General features: G+C 57.3%; 1 protein-coding gene across 3 annotated transcripts in view; it reads left to right on the forward strand.

The window, feature by feature from the left end:
- The window catches only part of AGAP3 (ArfGAP with GTPase domain, ankyrin repeat and PH domain 3), a 139,785-nt gene that overhangs the window by 58,363 nt on the left and 60,979 nt on the right, over positions 1-20,443 (forward strand). Inside the window, exons 6-9 of one of the 3 annotated variants that reach the window (XM_086467232.1) lie at positions 1,648-1,782; positions 7,663-7,790; positions 17,523-17,678; positions 20,254-20,316. In XM_086467232.1, the coding sequence (XP_086323358.1) occupies positions 1,648-1,782; positions 7,663-7,790; positions 17,523-17,678; positions 20,254-20,316 (482 nt within the window). Of the gene's footprint in view, positions 1-1,647; positions 1,783-7,662; positions 7,791-17,522; positions 17,679-20,253; positions 20,317-20,443 lie in introns of those variants that run through there. The other 2 variants (XM_086467233.1, XM_086467231.1) reach the window with 2 other exon arrangements.

Below are 20,443 nucleotides of genomic sequence, written 5' to 3' on the forward strand. Positions count from 1 at the left end.
TTTCTGCTGGTGCACGGCCCTTCGTCCTCTGGGGGCGAGCTGCAGCAGGCAAGGCTTTGGGGGGACGGCAGCTTGCTTTCAGCACCCCGAGAAGAGGCCTGAGCTGTGGAGCACCGTCTCCCCTGAGTGCTGCCAGCACACGTGGATGTGGGGAAGAGCAGCAGCAACCCAGAACTGCCCTCCCCCTCCTGTCCCCCGCCGGGCTAGGGCCTGGAGCCAGCCGGGAGTGGGACGGAAGCCGTAAGGAAACTGTCACCAAACCGCAGCTGAGGCTGCCAGTGGGTGCGGGCAGCAGAGAGTGCCCGGAGCCCCTGCTGGGCACCCCGGGCGTGCCTGGGCAAGGGGCTGCCGATGGAGAGGGGCTCCGGGAGAGAGGGCAGCCCTTGAGCGGGATTCCTGCCTGGCACAGCGTGTGTCAGAGGCAGACTGGCCTCCAGAAGCCTGGCTGCGGGTGCCCAGGAGGCAGGGAGGGGCAGCCATGAGGGCACTGCTTCAGGTGTCTGAGCTCTGCTCTTCCGAAACGCGTGTCCGTCCTGCCTGTTGATGGTAGGGCACAGGCAGGAGGGAGCCTGGGGCCGCAGAAGCTGACTGGGTGTGAGGGTGACAGCAGAGAGCGGGACCAGGGGACGAAGGATGCGACGAAAAAACATCTTGGCGGGACCCAGTTCCTGGGCAGTGTGACCCATTCCTGGCGAGGAGGAAAGCTTGAGGCCGGGAAGGCAGGCGGTGGCAGTGGGAGGGGAGTCTCAGGGGTCTCTGCTCTGGACCCTGGATTAAGAGTAGAACAAAGTTGTTAAACTTCAGATATTTAAAGATTGTGGAATTAATTTTAGGACTGAGTGATCTTGGTTCAGGAGTGGGCTGAGGTTGCAGGCACGTGCTGTGGAGGCTCAGGAGTGGGGAAGAGTGGCAGAGGGGTCAGTGGTCATCGTTGTCCCAGACTCGGAGCCGGGTGAGCTCACAGCCTTGGTACGGTTGCAGTAAGCAACCCACTGGGGAGTTCGAGGAGAGCAAGTCCCAGAACTCCTTCGACTCCTCCTAAGGGTTCATTTACAGCCCCTGCTTGTCCCTGGCACGTCTTCAAGGAATCGGAGTCCTCTTGGGAAGGTGGTTTTTCCAAAACATGCAAGCACTTAGCAGCGATCTGGGATACAAGTTAAGCCTATTTTTTAATGTTGTCCACCAGGGTCTCAGCTGTGGGTGCATCCTGGCAAAGCCATCACTCCCAGTTAACTGAGGATGATTTCTCCCTTTTGATTCTTCAATGCATAGGGTGTGGCCGTGAGACCTAAAGCAACTGGGAATGGCAAATCCATTTTGCTATGCAACTGAGGCCACCTTGCCTTGCCAGCCACTCCTCCCAGTGGTTTCTGCCCTCTGTCTTCAGAAGCATTGGTGGCTGGATGGTTAGGAGAGTTGAATAAGGTTCATTTAAAAACTAGTTCATTTAAAAAAGGTTCGTTTAAGAAATCCATTTTTCTGCAAACATGGGACTTGGTTATCTATAGCAGAGGAGAGGGCGTGTGCTATGAAGACAGGTATCTCGGTGTGTGAAGGGAGGGAGGGAGGCCAGGATGTGCCCTGGGACCTGTGGATAGATGGGACACGGGCACTTGCTTTTTAACCTCCTCTCCCTCTGGTTTCCAGATGCCATCAGCGCCACGAACCCCCGGGTCATTGACGATTCTCGCGCGCGGAAGCTCTCCAATGATTTGAAGCGCTGCACGTACTACGAGACCTGTGCCACCTACGGACTGAACGTGGAGAGAGTCTTCCAGGACGGTAACTGCAGCCGGTGGAGGGTGTCCAGGCGAGGCGGGGCAGCAGTGCTGTCCCACAGAGGGGGCTTACACTACCTAGGCCAGGGGCTCTCGGACAGCGTGAGGCCAAGGAGGGGGTTAGGCACTCGTTCCTGTGCAGTGCCGGTGCTTCACACGCGCAGACGGTCCAAGGAGCAGGACGTGCCGCGCGTGTGGAGGGATTCCCGCGTGTGTGGCACGTAGGTGAACTGCACGTGGGTGTGCGTGGGGGACCACAGAGCAGGGCTGGGCAGCGCCTTTCTCCTGCCCAGGGGCCCCCCCTGCGGGGGCTCGCCTCTGGGTATCCACGTGTTCCAGAGAGCAGAGAGGCTGCAGAGGGTGGTTGCATCCCCGTGGTGGGGCTGTGCAGCAGAGCAGTCTGTATGAACCTGCAGAAGACTTGTGAGGCTGCAGAGGGGGTTTTGATTGCCGTTCGTGGAGGAGAAGAGGAAGCACAGCAGGACCTTTGGGTGTTAGAGGCAGGGGAGCAGCAACTGAGCGGCCAGATGGGACAGCTATTCCTCCTGGGAGCAGTGTGTGGGAGAGCATTTCTGCTTAGACTCGGAGAGTGGTCTGCCTGACGGGTGCTGCAGGTATAGAGGGAACCTACACTGTGTCCTAGGAGCTGGCTGCCTGCTTAAACAAACCAGGCCCCTGCCCTGTAGCGGGACTGCGTTTGCCCTGTCCCCTTTCTCTGCCTTGTCTTGCGGAGTGCAGCAGGGGATCTGTGTTCAGTGCGTGAGGAAGGGTCTGTGCAGAGCTGAGTGGCTGGGCAGGACAGAGCTGCTTTTGGAAGGGGAGAGAGCTGTGCTGTTTGTGTTTGCAAGTGAACAGGCACGTGGAAGAAAGTTTGGAAATCGTAGTGCAGCAGGACTGCCTGAGGGCAAAAATCCAGCTTGGTTCACTGCAGCACAGCAAGATGCGCTGAGGGCACGATGCAGGGCTGAGCCTGTCACCGCCCTCACATGCCTCCTTCATCCTCTGAGCTGGAGCTGGTGATCCTCCTTCCCCTGCCTAAGTCTGCGACCTTCCAGTAATTGCCTGTTGCGGGGCTGAGGATCACAGTCACAGTGGCGCTTTTCTTGCACAGAAGCATGTAGAGATGTTCCCCTCTCCCGCGGCTGGCCCACCTCTGAGATGGTCGGAGAAGTCAGCCCAGAGTGCAACCCAAACTGTCCCACCCGGCCCCTGGCAGGAAACCCCTCAGCATCCAGCAGCCTCTGCGTTGGTTTGGTGTTCCTGGGGAAACGGGGGCGACTGTCGGGCAGGTTGCTTGTAAGTCTCCCTTTCTTCCTCGTCCTCGTGAGTAATGGAGGAGCGGTGGGAAGGAGCAGCTGGGAATAGTTGAGGATAGTGAATACTGCAGCAGACCTGTCAGGGGAGGAGCTTCTAAACCAGCTCAGAGTTTTGCAGAGCGAGTCTGGAGAGAGCAGCAGCAGGTGGGCTGTGCACAGCAGATCCTGGCTTCTGGAAAGCGTTTGGCACTGTGTGCCACCAAATTTGTTCAGCTTATTCCTTGAGATTGGTTCTGTTGTGTCCCTTCTCTGAAGGACAGTGCAATGAGGAACAGCGGCCGATGGGTCTGGGGAAGACACTGTAGGATTACGTGCTGCTGTTTGTTAGGCTGCTTCTCATCTGAACTGTGTTCTGGGGGTGGTTTTTCTCTTTGTTGACCCTGGGAGCATAGACAACGTGAGTTAGAGCAGTGCGATGTGAGATGGAAGCTCTCGCGTGAGCCCAGGACTCAGCTTGTAGCACCAGCGCGGCTCAGCACACTTGGTGGGAGACCCTGAGCTGCTCGTGAGTGAGCGCCTGCAAAGCTCAGTGCTTCGTCTTCCGTCGGTGTCTGTTCCCAGCCCGTGTGTGTGGTCAGGAAGGAGGCAAGGGAGTGGGTTTGTCCATGTGAGGAGCAGTGAGGCTGAAGAAATCCAGAAGACCCCAACAAGCATGGCAATCTGAGATGATTCAAACAAAACTAATGTCAGTCTGGGCAAATGCTGGTGCTGTACAGAACAAGGAGCGTGGGCTGCCCTGCCAGGAGGGCTGATGCTGTCCCTGGGTGAGTAGCCAGGGAGCACGGAGTGGAAGCCTGGACAGATTCTTGCCTTCATCCAGGGCAGCAGCAGGACCGTTGCTGAAGTGTTGTCAAACTCAGGTGTCAGGAGTTCAAAAGGACTCAGAAATTGAGAAGATTTAAAAAAAAAAAATGCTACAAAAATTAATGAAAGGCTGGAGAAAGGATAGTGAAGCACGAAATAGCTTATCCATTCAATAAATGAAAAAGATTGAGAGGTGACTTGATTACAATATAAGAGTATCTACATACCTGTCTACATGAAGAGAAAATCACGGATACTACAGCTCTGCAGGCTAGCAGAGAGTTCATGCTAGAAGCCAAAGCCAGTCGAATTCATATTTTAAAGGTTCATTACTTGTTTTATTAATAGCCCTCTTTTCATTAGCTGTTGGAAAAAATGCATAGGGGAGTGCTGTATTCTGCATCTCTGGTACTTTCTCCCGATCCAGACCAAGTCCCTCTGTGGAAGAGCCTCACCACATGCCCCGGCGGCTGGTGCAGCGTAGGCTGGTGACGTTTCACGGCTGGCGTATGCCAAGGTCAGCCGTTGTATCCGCCCGAGAGATCCCTCTGGCCTTGGAGTCTCCATACGCAGGAGCTCTCTGCGCTGTGCCCCGTGCCGTGCCCTGCGCTGTGCCCCGTGCCCTGCTGTGTCTCCCGCAGTAGGCTGCCTCCGCAGGTGGTGCCGCGCGCCTGCTGGGGCAGTGTTGCCAGCGCCCTTGCCGAGCGGGCTGCTCGGAGCTCTGGCGAAAGCCGTGTGATAATGGGAGCTGCGAATGAAACAAAGGGACCCGCCATCTCGTCGGAGATCTGGAGCAAATCCCAGGTGCTCGGCGCTCTCACCTGCCTGCCCAGCCGCAGCACCGCGCAGACGCTCCTGAGCAGAGCTGCGGGAGGGAAGGAAAAGGGCAGGAGGTGCTGGCCGGGAGCTGAGGAGAGCTGAGCCCCACAGGTCAGCCCCAGACCCCACAGGCATCTGAGAACTGTTCAGGGACTTCCAGGATCCAGCTTCAAGTGAAGCTGACCTGACGGGATGAGGTGTTTTCAGAGTGGGTAAGCGGCTCTTCCCAGTGACCACTGGTGGGTCCTGATGCATCTGGTTTGGGATCTGCTGGGGTGCTGGCAGTCCTGGGTTGTGCGAGGAGCTTGCCCCGCGTGGCGATCCAGTTACCAGCCAGACCTCGTCTTTACGTGGTTTCTCCAGCACGAGTTGCTCAGGCCGGGTCCTGGTAGACCTGCCCCGCGCAGGCAGGGGAAGATGCCAGTTTTCCACAGCAGAAACAGGAGGAATTCACTAAGCTGTGGTCCTTGCTTCCGTTGCAAAGGTTGGCTTGCTTCTCCATGCTGTGCAGAGCGTACGCTGCACCTCTGTTCCCGGAGAACCCTTCCATGACACTGTCTTGTCTAACAACAAGCAATCACTGACCTTTTGGACAGCAAGTTAATGTCATGCTGGTCTAGCGTGACAGCTGGAGGGACCGACCATCTTACCTCTTGATATCCAGTTGAAAGCTGAGGCTAGCACTCTTCCTTCCTAAGCTGCTGTCTCTGCCAGTGCCCCACAGTCTGCACGTGGTGCTGCTGAGCGTGGGGGAAGCTTTGAGAGGGAGAACCTCAGATCTTCACGTTCACCAACAGTTCAGAGGGTCTCCAAGAACTGGATGGCTCCAGCTATTGTGGTGCCCTCCTTTCTGCTCAGGCAGGTGCAGCAGAGACCCTTCTTCCACACCTAGAGCGATTCCTGCGTCTTTGGGTGATCGGGTGTGAGTTAGTTTGTTCCTGGCCATCGGGATGATCAACAGCATTGCCATGTCTTCCAGGACAGCGAGTGATGCTTCTGAGGAAGGGTTTGGCGGGAGCATTTCAATGGAGAGGCCAAAAGTTTGTGTCCAAGGGGGTGCACGAGGCCCCATGACTACGTAAGGTGCCACCCCACCCTAAGGTGTTTTCTGTAGGGTCCTTGGTGCATCACTGGGGACCTTCACACGCACCTCCTCTCTGTCCAGGTACTCCTCCCAGAGCTCACCATTCCTGGCAGTGTCTGTAGAGAGATTTCTCCAGAACATCTAGGACAGCGTGCTGTGGTGTGCTTTAAAATACCGTGTGATGCTCAGGTGCTACTACAGCAGCACCGCGTGTGACGTTTGGCAAACAAATGCCAAGCGATGTGTCTGGACGGAGGTTCTGTGGACAGGGCAGGGCTGATGGGTTGTACATTGCAGAGCTGCGTGTGGCCACCAAAGAAATTGTGATGAGCAAATGATCCCGGAGACCGGCTTAAGAGGCGACAGAAATTACCCTTGAAAAGGTCTGGCTGATGTTCAAGAAGCGGAAGAACCTCTGCCTGGCAAGTAGAAACACGAAGGCCGCCTCAAGATGCCTCACTTAAGGGTTGGTGAGATTTTATCACCCTCAGTGTGGTCTTGCTGGCCTCACGATTAATTCCGTTGTTACGGCTAATGGGGCAGGATGAGTGACAAGGCAGAGCCTCTGCCAGGCTCTTTGCCCAGGACAGCAATTGCTGAGGAGTTTTTCTGAATCTTTGCTGGCCCCTGGGGTGCCTGAGCTCGCAACATGCCTGGCCAGCGTTTGAAGGAGAGATGGTTCACACAGCGAACAGTGGATGAAGCTGGCCAGAGGATAGGATGGAGGGAGGAGAGCACGATAAAACAGGAGGTTAGTATGGTCTGTTTGGTGGGCGTCGGAGGGGTTCCTGCTATTTATGGGACGAATATTTAGCTGGAGAGTCTGGACAGGCTCCCAGCTTTACCAGACGAGCAGGGAGCAGCGGTGGCCCAGCAGGCCTTTGTCCTGTGTGGGACACGGCACTGCAGCCGGGAGGCAGCAGGATTTTGCTGTTGCTGTCGGCATCTGACTTACCCAGATGGGTTCAGACATGCCACGTGTGTGGTGCGACATCCTGTATCTTTCTGGAGAGGGAATGTGGCGGCTCCTTTATTGGAAGGGTGCGCGATACGAGGTGTGCTGGGTTGGACGTGTGATGTTCCTAGTGCCTTCAGTCCTTCATCTGAAAGGTTTCTCCTTCTGTGATGGTGGGGTACCCGACCAGTGTGCAAGAGAAAATGAGGAATGGCACTGTGTTCTGACTTTCCCAACAGCCCAGCTTGTTTGCTGCCATGCTCTTTGGTCAAGATGTTTATTTCCAGAAAAGGTAAGAGATCGGGAAGGCTGAAATGCAATTTTGGGCTGTTGGTGTCAGTCAGTGAGGTCACAGGAACCAGGAGAGTTGTTCCTCACGTTCGTTTCTCTAACATCGGGAGACTATGAGGGTCACAAGGGTCCAGACTGATGGAGGTGGCATTGCCCAGGCTATTCAGTTTGGTGACTGGCTCCTGTAGCTTCTGTGAGGAGGTGACCAAGAAGTGACTCTGGCTGTCCAAGCATTCTCCTGCAGCAGCCCAGGGCTCTGGGTGCCTCCTTGGTGTCCCCGTGAAGTCACTGTTCTGTGTAAGACCCAAGAAGGCAGGTGGCCTTTGGGGACTCAGCATGACCCGCCTGGGAAGCCTGCCCTGCTGCCTGCCGGAATGGCCATGGGCAAACGCCGTCCCTGGCAGCTGGGTTTCGTGGCAACGGCAGGCAGTGGGGGTTGCGAGGTGAGCGTTGTGCAGAAATCCTCCCTGTTAATGCAGGGTGGCGCCGTTTGATCCTCAGATACTGGCATCGGTCAGAGGAAGGGTTTGGGTCTCACTGAAACCCTCCAGAAATCCGCAGGTGGAGAAAGTTGCTTTCTGGACTCTGACCCTGTCCCTTTCTCCCTTCTTCCAGTGGCTCAGAAGGTGGTGGCTCTACGGAAGAAACAGCAGCTTTCCATCGGCCCCTGCAAGTCCCTGCCCAATTCACCCAGCCATTCGTCTGTCTCTGCGGCCTCCATTCCTTCTGTTCACATCAACCAGGTGGGAAACGGGAACGGGGAAAGGCAGGGACCCCACATGCTTCTCCACCCCCCCTCAGTTCACTCAATACACAGCATGTTTAGCCCAGCCTTAGCCTCGCTCCGCAGCAGCTTTTGGGAAGAGCGAAGCAGTTGTCAGCCCTGGCACTTCTGTCTGTAGCCCAGAACAGCTTGATGCTTGCCCTGAGGTCAGGCTTCGTGTCTGCACAGTTGGCTCTGGCTCCTGATCTCCAGTGGCTGTGGTGTGCTCCTGCAGGCACAGGCAGCAGAGCTGTGAGCAGTCTGCAGGGAAGCTCCTGGGCAGAGCAGGAGGGGTTCTGTGAAAGGGGCCTCGGTCTGCCCTGGCCACGCAGCCAAGCCTGCGCTGACACGGCTGCCCACAGTCCTGCTCCACCTGGAAGCTGATTTGTTCTCCTAGTAGCAAGGGACAGAACAAGGGGAAATGGCCTTAAGCTGCACCAGGGGAGGTTCAGGCTGGATATTAGAAAGAGTTTCTTTACTGAAAGGGTTGTCAGGCATTGGAACAGCTTCCCAGGGAGGTGGTGAAGTCACCATCCCTGGAGGTGTTTAAGAGATATTGTACTCAGGGACATGGTTTAGTGGTGTTAGTAGAGCTGGGACAAAGGTTGGACTCGGTGATCTTGAAGGTCTCTTCCAACCGAAACTGTTTGATGGTTCTGTGATGGTCTCCCATGCATACAGAGGTGGGCTTCTCAGGGGATGTATTTGTGGAGGGGCAAATCCAGTGGTGAATTGAAGGAGTAGCACAGGAGAGGAGGAGGTTCTCCTCCTCTCTGCCAGAGGAAGGGCTCTGTGCTGTTCTGGCACAGCATTAGCTTGGCAGGGATTGCCAAGGTCTCCGTGCTGGGAGGACGGTGAAGCTGGAGGTATTTGTTCTGTGCCTCTGGAGGAGCAGAACTGATGCAGGAGGGGCAGGTCAGAAACCAAAGCAGGCTGCCACAGTGAGTGGCTGGTGAAGGAGAGATCCCTTGGGCAGCCGCCTAGCTGTGTTAGGGCTTTGCTGCAGTTTCCAGCACCCACAGGAATGCTGAGCTGGCTCTCTGTTGAGGAAGGTGAGATACTGGGCTCTGCTGCTCCTCAGGGCAGTCAAGCCAACAGATTCCAGCTCTGAAGCAACTGGCATATGAAATCACAGGATCTGTAGCAAGGAATTTGGGAAACCTATCTGTCTGTCACAGTGCTGTCAGACTGAGGAACAGCCAGTGTAGCAGCTGGGCCGGTGGAAGATGGGGTACAGCGTAGCTGGAGCAGCTGTGAGCCCCCCCAGCTGCCTCAGCCATGAGCAGTGCTTGAAATGTTTTTTGGGGAAAAGAGTAGCTGAGGACACAGAGGAGCATGTAGAACTGAAGAAAATGCAAAGCGAGCTTAGCAAAACAAATTCCACCAGACTGATGCTTTTTTTCACAAGGGGGTAATCCTGAGGGTGTATCTGAGCCTCTCAAGCCGTGGGAGGACCTCTGGTACCCCACCACAGGGGAGAGTGTTCCTGTACAAGCCTGCATGGTGTCTGCAGCCCCTCGTTGGACCCTTACATAAAGAACTTTTGAATACCCACATGAAATTTATATCTGACTCTATAGGCTTCTAAAGCTGGACTGCGGGTTGGTGTGGAGAGGTTTTTGCAGAGACCTGTGCCAGCTTCCTGGTGCTCGAGGTCACCTGGACACCAGCAAGTTCAGATGAAGTCTCTGTGTGCGAGCAAATAGGCTAAGCCTTGCTGACATCCAGAGCTGCCCGATGAAGCTACGTGGCTTTCTGATCAGAGCTTGTTTGTGTCCAGCGAGCTTGGGATACCAGCAGAGTGAGCACAGCCGCTTGCGAAACATCCACAGCCGTGCCTGCCCCGCAGTATGTCTGGATATGGGTGCTCTCTGAGACATTTCCAAGGCGGAGAGCAAAGTCCAGGGAAGATGCAGGTTTGAGTGTATCTGGTAATTTGAGGATTTTATTAGCGGACAAATTGTGAACAGTCGGAGACTGGCTGGGAAGGAGAGGCAGTCTGTACTGAAAGGGGGAGCAGGGTGGAGACGGCCAAGGGCAGCATTCCTCAGGGAGGAGCTGAATGCTTGTTTAATATTTGCTTTAGTGTCCAAAGTATGAGAAAAGGGTCCTAACAAATACGTACTAACGGCACTTGCTGTGCCAGGCAACGTGTTTGTAGAGAAGCTGCAAGCGTGCTCCCTGTGTGAGGGGTGGGGGAGACCAGGCTCCTCCGTCTGATTCCAGCTGCTCGTGTAGGTGTGCGTTGAAACTGGTGTAGGACCAGCAGAAAGCAAGTGCGAGGGAACAGAGACCCTAACACGAGAGGGAGTTAAGCACTTGGCTCGTTTAGCTGAGGAAAGTGAAGGCTGCAATGGACCAAACCTGACCTCTCAAATACACCGCTGTGAAAGGAAAGAACTTTTTAAGAAAACAAGGTGCTGGAACAAAAGGGCTGGGTTTGAGACTGGCCACGGGGAAGCAAAGTTTGGGCACTGGAAGAGGTTTCTAACTGTGTGTCATGAGCTTGGTTAGAGGATTTTGTTCAAAACCCCCCCCTGCTTTCCTTCCCTTCCTGCAGAGCATCCTTCAGTGTGGTTTGCTGGTGACGTCTGTGTAGAGGTGAATGGTGGCTCCTTGGCTCTGGGGCGGGAGCTCCACTCTCAGTGCCTTGGTGTGCTCCTGGGGCTTTGCTGGAGGGGCCTAAGGGCTGTGGTGGGAAACCAGAGCTGTTACAGGGGGGTGATGCAGCGTGCAGCTAACGGGACATCACAGCTGACTGTGAGGCCTTTCTAAGCAAGAAATATTTACTGATGGCCGGGGTTGCAGCAGTGTCAGCTGTAACAACAGGCCATGACCTTCTGGAGCTTCCTCCCTCTGTCCTCCCTCCCGGGCTGTGCTCCGTGCCTCTCTGACGCTGAGTCCCTCCTGTGCTCAGCAAACCTGGACACCGCAGTGGGGATCAAAGTTAATTTCTGTTCCCTGGGTCTTCAGTGGCTGAACCACAAACCCTTTTGGCTCCCAGTGACCTGCTGCAGTCATCTTTGCTGCGGTGTTTACACATCTCTCCTCCATTACAAAAAGCGCTTCTCCTAAAAATAGAGTGTGACGTAATGGAACCGATGAGTGATCGTAAAATGCTGTGAAGTATTTCCCTGTTCTCATTTGGGCTCAGGAATGAGGTTCTGGGACTGGTTCCCGCTGTCCTCAGAGAAAGTCCAGCTGACTTTGAGGAACACGAGTTCACTGCTGATGTTTCTCACAAGGACCTGGGCAGAGCAGCCCGCGTGCTCTGGTGCCTACGGGCTTGCCGCCCGCGCGGGAGGACACACGTCCAGTAGCGAGCACAGGGACCGGGCCATTACCGCAGCAGGGGTGCAGAAGAGCCCGGATCAGAGCCCAGGAGTACACTGTGGTGGTGACGCACCGAAGGGCAGGATCTCCAGCACGAGCTGGAGCAGCTGTCCCCAGCGCAGGAGAGAGCTGGGTGCCGACAGCTCCGGGCGGAGTCCTGCTGGGCGCTGCTCTCCTGCTCTCCAGGTCTGGGCTGCAGAAGTGCTGGAGCCTCTTGTGGGGTGGGTGATGGTGGCCTCACTCCTAGGAGGTGTCCTCTGCTCCTGGCACTGAGGTACCTGGTGGCGCGGCTCTGGGAGGAGACAGACGGACTGTGCGCTGTCAGGAAGGACAAGGGAGAGAGTGACAAGGTCTTACTTGCGGAGTAGTGCCGTGTTCTGCCTTTCTCTACCTGAGGGTATGGGGCTCTCGCCAAGGTTCCTCAGTTGCCTTCACAAGTAAGAGAGCAGGAGCTGGCACAGGGGAAGGATCTCAAGGAAGGGTTTGGGAACACAGGATTTAACATGGAGATGAGATGGAAAAAGGCCAGACAAAGAACACGGTTAGGAGCTCTTGTTTGCCTTGTACCGCAGCTAGGCATTGGTGTCCGCAGGCAAGACATGCCCTGGGACAGAAGGAGCTCTTTTTCTTCTCAGTACTGGTTGTGGCAACAGCAGGACTGGCGTTTGCATCTTGAGTGCGTGGCCAGGAGGAGCCCCCAGGAGCCTGTACAGTGCTGTGGCCCCGGAGGGCCTGGTTTTGGGTGTGGAGGGGTGCTGCCTGCAGCTGCTGGCTGCGTGTGGTGGCAGCGCTGCTCTGTCCCTTCCAGGCGGTTATGGCACCTCAGACAGCGTTTTGACATTCCCCTTAGCAGGCTGCCTTTCTGAGGGCTGTTAGCAACAGCGTCCCTCTTCTCTTCTGCCAGTACCTACGGTTGAGATCTGCTTCCCTACGTAGCTTTGTGCCTGGAGGGATGGTGGTGCCATCCCTGACAAGAGGGATGTTCTGCTCGGTGCCTGGACTCCTGGCCCACGCGGACAGGGACAGCTCTCTTCTGGAGCTATCAGTGAAGGCGGCGCTTGTCTTCTGTACCCAGGAACAAGTGGTCCCCACGAAGGGTTGCTTACGGCGGGCAGCAGCTGGGAGCCAGCCCTGCCTCTCGTCCTAGTCCTGCGGACATCTTTTCTGGAAGTAGTTTGATGCTCCTAGTTGAGCCAAACTAACATTTTTGGAAATGGCTGCTGCTTGCCCGGTCTCCTGACAATCTGGCCGGTCCATTGATATTACTGAGGGGAGGAGAGACCCCAGAAGATAGTGGTGATTTTGTCACCCATCTGTCTGGGGGACTTTCTTCTCCTGGTTGCAAGGTGGTGGCCAGTTTCCAAACCTTGGTGATTGTGCAGGTTCCCAGGTTGACAGGGCTCTGCGACAGCGGTGCTGTGTGAGGTGTTTTGGTGTCCTTGTGCAGTGGATGATCCGCTTTATGAACCAGTTCTTGAACGAGCCAATGGCCCTGGTTTCACTTCTGTCTTTGGGAGTTTTGGGGTTCTTTTGCTTTTATTCCGCAGCGGTGCCTGGTGCCTCAGAGGACACTGCTCCCATCAAGGCAGAGAGAAAGGGAGCTGTAGTACCCGGTCAGCTGTGGTCAGGGCTCTCCACCAGCACTCACGAGGGCACCAGACGTGCTTGTCGGGTCTGTCACCCTGAGAACCGTGTTCAGCATCTCCCTGGTGCCCTGGCGCAGCAGGAGCCATGGCCAGTCCCAGAGTCCCGTGTGCTGCCCTGGGGACACGAGGACAGTCTGGGCCTTCCCAGCAGCTCACGGGATGCGGACCTGTGTCCGTTCAAACAGACACCTCGGATCCCCCTGGACCCTGCAGCCCCCAAGGAAAGCTCTTGCTTGCCTGCTGGTTCGGGCTCCCCCCTCCTGTGTCCTGCCCGCACCTGTCACTGGGCGAGCAGGTTGGATGGGTTTGGGAGCCCCATTCCTTGGCTTGGCCTTGACTTCCACCCTGCTCCCTTCTGGCAGCTGCCAGTCCCTTGCCTGCAGGCTGTGGGTGGGAGTTTCTCGGGCCAGTGGGTACTTGCAGTACTTGCAGAGTTATTCCACCTGATTTCCTTACTGTTGCCACCCCTTTCTCCATCTCTTTGGGCACTCTGAGATGCCTTTAGGAGCACTCCGGGCTGTGGGATGAGTCACCGGTGCCTGTTGGCTGTGGGGTGGAAGTTTGTCTTTCTGCCAGGGCACCGGTTCCCAGCAGCTGGCAGGAGGTAACGCAGCCGCCCCACACCGAGCCGCGCGGGCTGGTGGCGTGAACTGCGCGTCCTTGGGAGCCCTGGCCGGGCCCCGCCGCGCTGCCCGGCTACCGGGGCGTGCCCATCCCTGCTCGGCACCCTCCTGGCGCGGGGCAGCCCGGTGTCACGGCTTCACTCCGGTGGCCTTGGTCTCCTGTCCTGCGCAGGCTCTTCGGTGGCACCGGGAAGTGCATTTACCGGGACTTCAGTAAGAGAGCGGATGAAAGAGGTGGAAAATTAGAGTTTGCAAGTGAGATGAAACACAAACGGCAGCTGCCCTGTGCTCGGCAGCGAGCGCTCCGCTGCCTGTCGCAGCACGTTTCGGCAGAGTTCGGTCAGCGCGTGTGTCTCGGCAGCTGAAGCAGCGGGCGTTTGCGTTTCCTGGTGGAAGCCCGTGTCCCGTAGCCTGCTCAGCCCGCCGTGCCCTCCGTTTCATGGTCTCTGCACTCCTCTGGCTTCTTCCCTGCTCCTGTGCAGACGCTGAGTCGGTGGCTGCTGTTCGTTTGCCCTGCTCTGTTCAGAGCCCTTCGCAAATTTCACTCCTTGTTCCGCCTCACACCTTTTTGTGCCAAGAGCTACTGCATCTTCACTTCACTTCACCTTTCTTCCCTGCTCAGGCACCCTGTGGTGCTATCGATGTTCTTTGAAGTTCACGATATTCACACATTACACCCTAACGGGGAGGATTTGTCCCACATGTGCTTTGCTAAGTTTTCAGCTTCCACTGTGTTCGATGGCAACCACAGGTGGTTGTTCAGGTGGGTTGGTGAAGTAGCTGCCAGGAGCAAAAATAAGGTGTTTTGCCCAGACCTGCCATCTTGTCAGGGTTCTCCTGCATCGCTGCGATTTGTTCCGGGTCCCTACTGAAGTCTTGGAGCAGTCTGCTTCAGCTGAGCGGGGCGGTGGCTCAGGATTGCCTGTGCACCTGGAGGCTGCTCTGCTGTCGGCCTTTTCGGGAATTCCTCCTCTGCCCCCCAGCTCACGGGATGGTGCCAGCGCTCACCTGCCGTTGTGCCTTGGCGCGAGACACCCTTCAGCCCCAGTACCTTTCCTGAGGTTTGGGTGTCTGTGGGGCGCCAGCAGACTTGAATGCTTGTGTCCTTTGTCACTCAGGAAAGGTGGTAACCTTGACTTGTCTGCAGCACTAGGCAAACTTACGGGCTAAGGAAAGTTATTCTGGCCAGGCAAAAATTATGAAAAAGGTTACAGGCAGCATGTGAAATACAAACCACAATTTAGCAAGATTTCTGCCTAGGAGCTTTAGCATCCCATCAAATAACATCCACAGGTTTTGTCCCAGGTGCTGTGGCAGGAGCTCGAACTCTACAGCCTCTTCTGAACTGAGTCGTTCCCACAGCCATACCTTGATAAATGTGCTGGCAACGTTACTGAATGTGCAGAGCTTAGCCAGGAGACTGCCTCAGAGTGGCTTCTGGACTCCTGGCAGCCTTGCCTGGCTCACCTTCCTGGGTAGCAGATTCTCTCTGTGGCAGCATTGGCCATCTCTTCCCTCACACTTTGAATCTTTTTCTTTTTTTGACATGGTTCACACATTAGGCATTAGTTAAGTGCTGATTGTACACACGTTGTATGCCTGATCCTAAACTTGAGCTGTCTCAGCAAATTGTCTGACTTGGTAGCCCTAGCTTTCTGCCTCTGTTCCTTCATCACAGCATTTGCAGAACGCTTCGTCACGCAGTGCTGAATCCATGATTTGCAGGAGGTCTCTCTGTTAAAGGTTCAGAAGTTGCTGGCAGGGTGGCATGTTGCTTTGCTTCTCCATGTCCCTGGTGGTCCCTCCTTCCCTGGGATGGGGCAGCAGAGCTCCCTCGTTCAGCACAGGGTTCGTCAGCTGGACAGCCTGCGGAGAGCTCCCTGGCGATGTTCACTTCTCCGGACGGAGCACCCGGCCTCTTGCACGTGGAGAAGTACAAGCAGACCAGGTTCCTACTCACTCTGTGTTTCAGGGCGCCAGAGGCTTTCCTGTCTCCAGGAGGCCTGGGACAGTCCGAGTCCCATACTGGCAGGGAGGCTGCCTGCTCGCAGCGAGGCTTTCCTGAAGACCACGGAGCAGCTGCAGAGCCTCCGGCTTCACGCTTGGGGCCACGCGTGCCGCCAGGCTGGCGGCGGGTAAGAGCTCAGCCCGAGGAGTCCCTTTTGGTGTGAGGCTTCTTTCCGCGCTGAGCGGTCAGCAGGGCTGGGCAGGCTGCAGAGGATCTGTCGCTTGCTGCTGCCCTGTCTCCAGCGTGGTGTTCGGGTCTTCCAGACCCACCTGGAGACAGTGGCCTTCGAGGACGTTTTGTCAGGGCAGCGTGCCTCCCCACGGGCTTCACCTCCCTGCTCTGGAAGGGTGTTTTGCTCTGGCTTCAGGTAGCACCGTGCTGCAGGCAGGCTGCCATGGAGCTGCTCCGGAGCCTGGGGTGGCCCTGGGAAGCAGGGGCGGTAACTCCCCGCATGCAGCTGTCGGCTCCTCAGACGTGGCTGTGAAGGAGGTCCATGCCTCTTGGAGTGCTTCCAGAGCAGGATTTCCCTGCGGGACAGCTGGCTGCCCTCAGTCAGGCCCTTGCTCTGCCTCAGAGAGGATTGAGCTGCTTCTTGGAAGGCTCTTTCCTCTCTTCAGAGCAGTTCTGTCTTGTGCGTCTTCTCCAGTTTCTCTCATCAAAGGTGAGACAATCCATAGGTTGAGAGAAAACTGCACCCTTTCAAGAAGAGTGGGCTGTGGGTGGCGGTCGCTGGTCTTACTGCACAGCCTCTTTCACGCTTCTGATGTTTCTTAACTGCTTGTCTCAGAATAAGGCTCAGATCCTGCCGGGCATGGTGTGTGCGCGGGTGTTTTCTCACTGAGCACCTCTGGCAGATCCTCGTCCCCCATGTGCTTGCACTTTCTGCTCAAAGCAGTAGGTGGGAATGGAGGAAGTGCCGAGGCCGTGGGATGCCGCTGCTCTGTGAGCGTGTGATCTGGGAGGAGGGGGGCTGCTCCCTGCGAGGGGTGCCGGAGCTCCCCATGCCTTCTCAGGGCAGCCTCTTCAGTGTATGTTTGAAATACTGATCAAAGATCAGCAGAACTGCCCAAGAGAGCTCAGGCTGCCACGTGCCTTGTTGTAGTAAGATGTCCTGGGCTGCAGATCTGAAATGCTTTTGTGCAGGTGTTGCTCCTTGGGACCTCTTGTGGGCTCATTTCCAGGTCGTTGCCCGCAGAGCTTGCGTGAGCAGAATGGAGTGAGCAGCTACTTGTCCGAAAGAAACGTGTTGCTGCGATGGTTGCACAAACTGCACGGTTTGATCTTCCCTGCCCCCCCAAGTCTAGTGAGTTGTTAGTGAAGATGCAGCATGTTGTTCCATGTGTTCCCAGACATGGACCACTGCAGCCAGGGCCACGGCGGTCCACAGGCACAAGAGGTGTGTGCCAGCCTGTGGGTCTGCTTGGATAAACCTCTAAACCAGCAGCAGAGATGCGTTTTACATAGAGCATGAGCTTGGCTCGTGGCACACCGTGCTTCAGGACACTGGAAAGGCGAAGACTTGAGTCACAGGGGCACGCATCCCCGTTGATACCGTAGCTGTCATCATGAGACAGGGAAGGCACCAAGTGGGACTTGGAGCCAGGCAGGCTCTGGGCTGCCTCACACCTTCGTGTCCGATGGCCTCTGCAGAGAGGAAGGTTCTGTCCGAGGGAGAGCTGCACCATTCCTGGGTTTTGGAGAAGGAGCACACTGAAGTATCCCCAGCCGTGCCCCTCTGAGAAGACAGACAGCCGCTGCTCTTGGGGCTGCGTGGTTCATTGCTGCCTCCATGCCTTTGCTCCAGACCTTTGCCTGGAAGGCCGACAGTCAGCAGTCAAGTCGCGCTGTCCATTCGCTGCTCTTCACTGTTGATTTCAGAATTTTAACATTTAACCAGTGGAAAAACAAGAGCAGAAAGAAGGGAAACGTCTTTCCCAAGGTCCCCCGCTGGGCAGGAGCGGAGCAGTGCATGGCGTAGGACGTCCTCCCTGTCCCAGCCCCGTGCTGAGCAACCTTGCCCCCGGTGCGCGAGGCTGCATCGGCAGAAGGTGTTCCCACGGTCGTGCCCGTCTGTCTGACTGCCCTGTCTCGTTCTGCCCTAGGCCACCAACGGTGGAGGAGCCTTCAGTGACTACTCCTCCTCCGTGCCCTCCACACCTAGCATCAGCCAGCGGGAGCTGCGGATTGAGACCATTGCTGCCTCCAACACGCCCACCCCCATCCGCAAGCAGTCGAAGCGGCGCTCCAACATCTTCACGGTAAGTGGCGCTGGGGTTGGAGGAGCTTTGGGAGGCGTTTTCTGCGGGTCAGGCAAGGAGAGGGCAAGGGAGCGGCTCCGCAGCAGTCTCGCCCCACAGGCTCCCGCGCACTAGTCTCTAGGTGACCCTTGCTGCGCTGGCCAGGGAGGGCGGGCGGCGGGGGCACAGAGCGGGTGCGTGGGGGTTCCCCGCAGGAGTGTGCGTGTGCAGCGGGGAGGGAGGAGGGGAGCCTGCTGCGTGCGTGGGGACCGTGGTGCTGAGAGCTGCTTCTGTGCGTGTGTGCGCGCGTGGGCGAGCGCCTGAGCGCCAGCCCTTCCTTGCACACATAGGCGTGTGCTTGGGGTGCGCGCGTGTGCACGTGCATCGTGCGTGTGCGTGAGCAGAGCTCCCTGATCCCGACTGGGGAGAGCTGCACTTTGTGCGTGCACAGCACCAGTGACCTCTGCTGTTCCTCTCCTCGGGGCCGCATCCCCCGAGTGTGGCACGAAGCCCCTGGTGACTGGGCCTCCCGTTTGGTGCCCAGTGGTGCTGTGCAGAGCCCAGTGCGTGGCACTGGGCCCCACTCGCTCCAGTAGCCGAACCCTGCGTCTGTGTGACTTGAGCAGTGCGCCTGGGAGCTGCTGTGGGGCGTGGAGGGAGGGGAGGCGTTAGGGAGCCAGCAAAGCCGTGGGCCCCAGGTGGTGCAGGGTACGTTTGCAGCTACTGTCTCTGCCGGTTGAGTTGCAGCCTGCCTCTCAGCACGCTCTCACACCGCACACACACCCGTCCGCCCAGCATGCACACAGTCCTGCCCACACACTTACCCTCACTGTTCGCCCAGCCCAGGAGTTTCCCCTTGCTGTTAGCACACACGTACTGCTAGTCCCCGTGTCTAGCGTAGGTAGCCTCTGTTCCCCCTGTAAGTGTGCCCCTCTGCCCCTGGTGCACCTGTAAATGTGCTGGGCTCAGGCCTCTCCTCCTCCCCATCTAAATGTGCTTTCCAGCCACCATTGCTCAGTACACCCGTGTCTGCTGTCTGTGGAACTGGCCACCACGAAGTCCTTGTACGTGTTGCACCATGTTACCCTGTGTGAACAGCCGCCATTGCTCTGGACCCCGGCCACGTCAGTTCAGTGTCCCGTGCCCCATCCCTCTCACTGCACTATTGGCATCCCAGACTCCCCCAGCCCCTCGTGCTGGGAGTGTACCCACCTCCCCCAGCTTCTGACATCCCGGAAGCGTCTGCTCTGATGTCCGGAATACTCCGTGCGCTCCCCACCGTCTGCATCTCATGTGCACGCGTGTTCCCAGTCCCTGCCCAGCGCACGTGCTCACCCCGCTCCCCGTGCTGCCTGGCGGGTAGGCTCTGCCCGCCAGCCCCCTCCTCCCAGCACACGCCGCCCTTTGCAGCGGATCCACCGCTCCTGACGCATGGTTGTTTCCTGACTCGCCCTCCCCTCCTCCGTGTGCTCACGCCTCCCTGAAGATGCCCTGTAGGTCTTGTGTTGTCGATGGTCCCGCTCGCTGTTGCACTTCAGTGCTGATGGATGCTTCTCCTCCCTCCCCGCCGTTTCTTTTGCTCATGCTTGCTGCTGTGCACCAGTGCACGCGGGCGCTCATGCACTGCCACCCATCTTCTGCTCGCCTGCGCGCCGACGGGTGCTGGACTCGCCGTCAGCTCATGTTCACGCTCTCTCACTCCTCCTGGAGCCCCATGCTCGGCTCACTTGGTGTGGGCGCACGCTCACGGCGGGAGGAGGGGGGCAGCTTGCTGTGGGGCTTACGCTTATCTGCTGTGGACGTTATCATCCGCCTAGGGCTCTCCCTTGCTCGCTCATTCTGGGCTCAAGCTTGCTCACTCGCTGTGGGGCTCACCTGCGCTCATCCGGGCTCGTGCTCACTCGCCGCGGTGCTGGGGCTCACGCTCACCTGCTTGCTCTTGTGCTGGCGCACATACGTGGCTCACATTGAAGTCTTCACCCCATTTGGTCGTGGCAGCAGCAGCAGCTCCCGACACCTCCTCCCGCAGTGGGACAGGGCCAGGAAGAGTAGGGAAGGGAAGGGAAGGGAAGGGTAGGGAAGGGAAGGGAAGGGGAAGGCTGGTTTTCTGCTGCTAGCTTTTCCCAGGCAGGCAGTGCAGGTGTAGCCAGCAGCCCCCATCCTCGCAGGGTCCCCCAGGTGGTCACGGGCCTCTCCAAGGTCCGATGCTGGGCAGGGCCGTGCTCCGTTCAGCCCCGAACTGTGCCTGGCTCCTTTGTGTCCAGTCCTTCTCCTCCTCTCCCCTCTCCTCCTCCGCCTCCTCCTCCTCCTCCTCCTCCTCTCCGGCTCTCGCTCCCCTCCTGCTCCCCACGCCGGGTCGCACCCCATGCCGCAGAGGCAGGGGTCTCCGTGCCGGAGACCACCAGGTGGAGACAGACTCTGCCCGAGGCGCCCACCCGGTCCCCGCTAGCTGGAGCCCAAACCCCGACTGCTGCTGCCGCCGGCACCTCGCTCCCTGGCCTGTCTGTCTGCCTGTCCCTGGCGCCCATCACTGACAGACTCGTGTCCATGTTCTGAGTATAACTTGCCAAACTCTTTATTCTTTCAATATTTGCAGATATGTGCCACTGTTTCCAACTTTTCATCAACAAAAAGGCCTTTCCAACTCCTTCCAAATTAGAAGATCCAGGTGGTTACACACGGCACCTCTGTACAAATTCTCTCACTTTTCATTGCCTCTCCAGGGCCGGATAAGGGATGGGCACTGGGATTGATCTAAGATTAGAGGCTCGCCCGCCCTCCAGCCA

Source organism: Leptosomus discolor, chromosome 6, assembly GCF_034619465.1.
Source record: "Leptosomus discolor isolate bLepDis1 chromosome 6, bLepDis1.hap2, whole genome shotgun sequence".
NCBI lineage: Eukaryota > Metazoa > Chordata > Aves > Leptosomiformes > Leptosomidae > Leptosomus > Leptosomus discolor.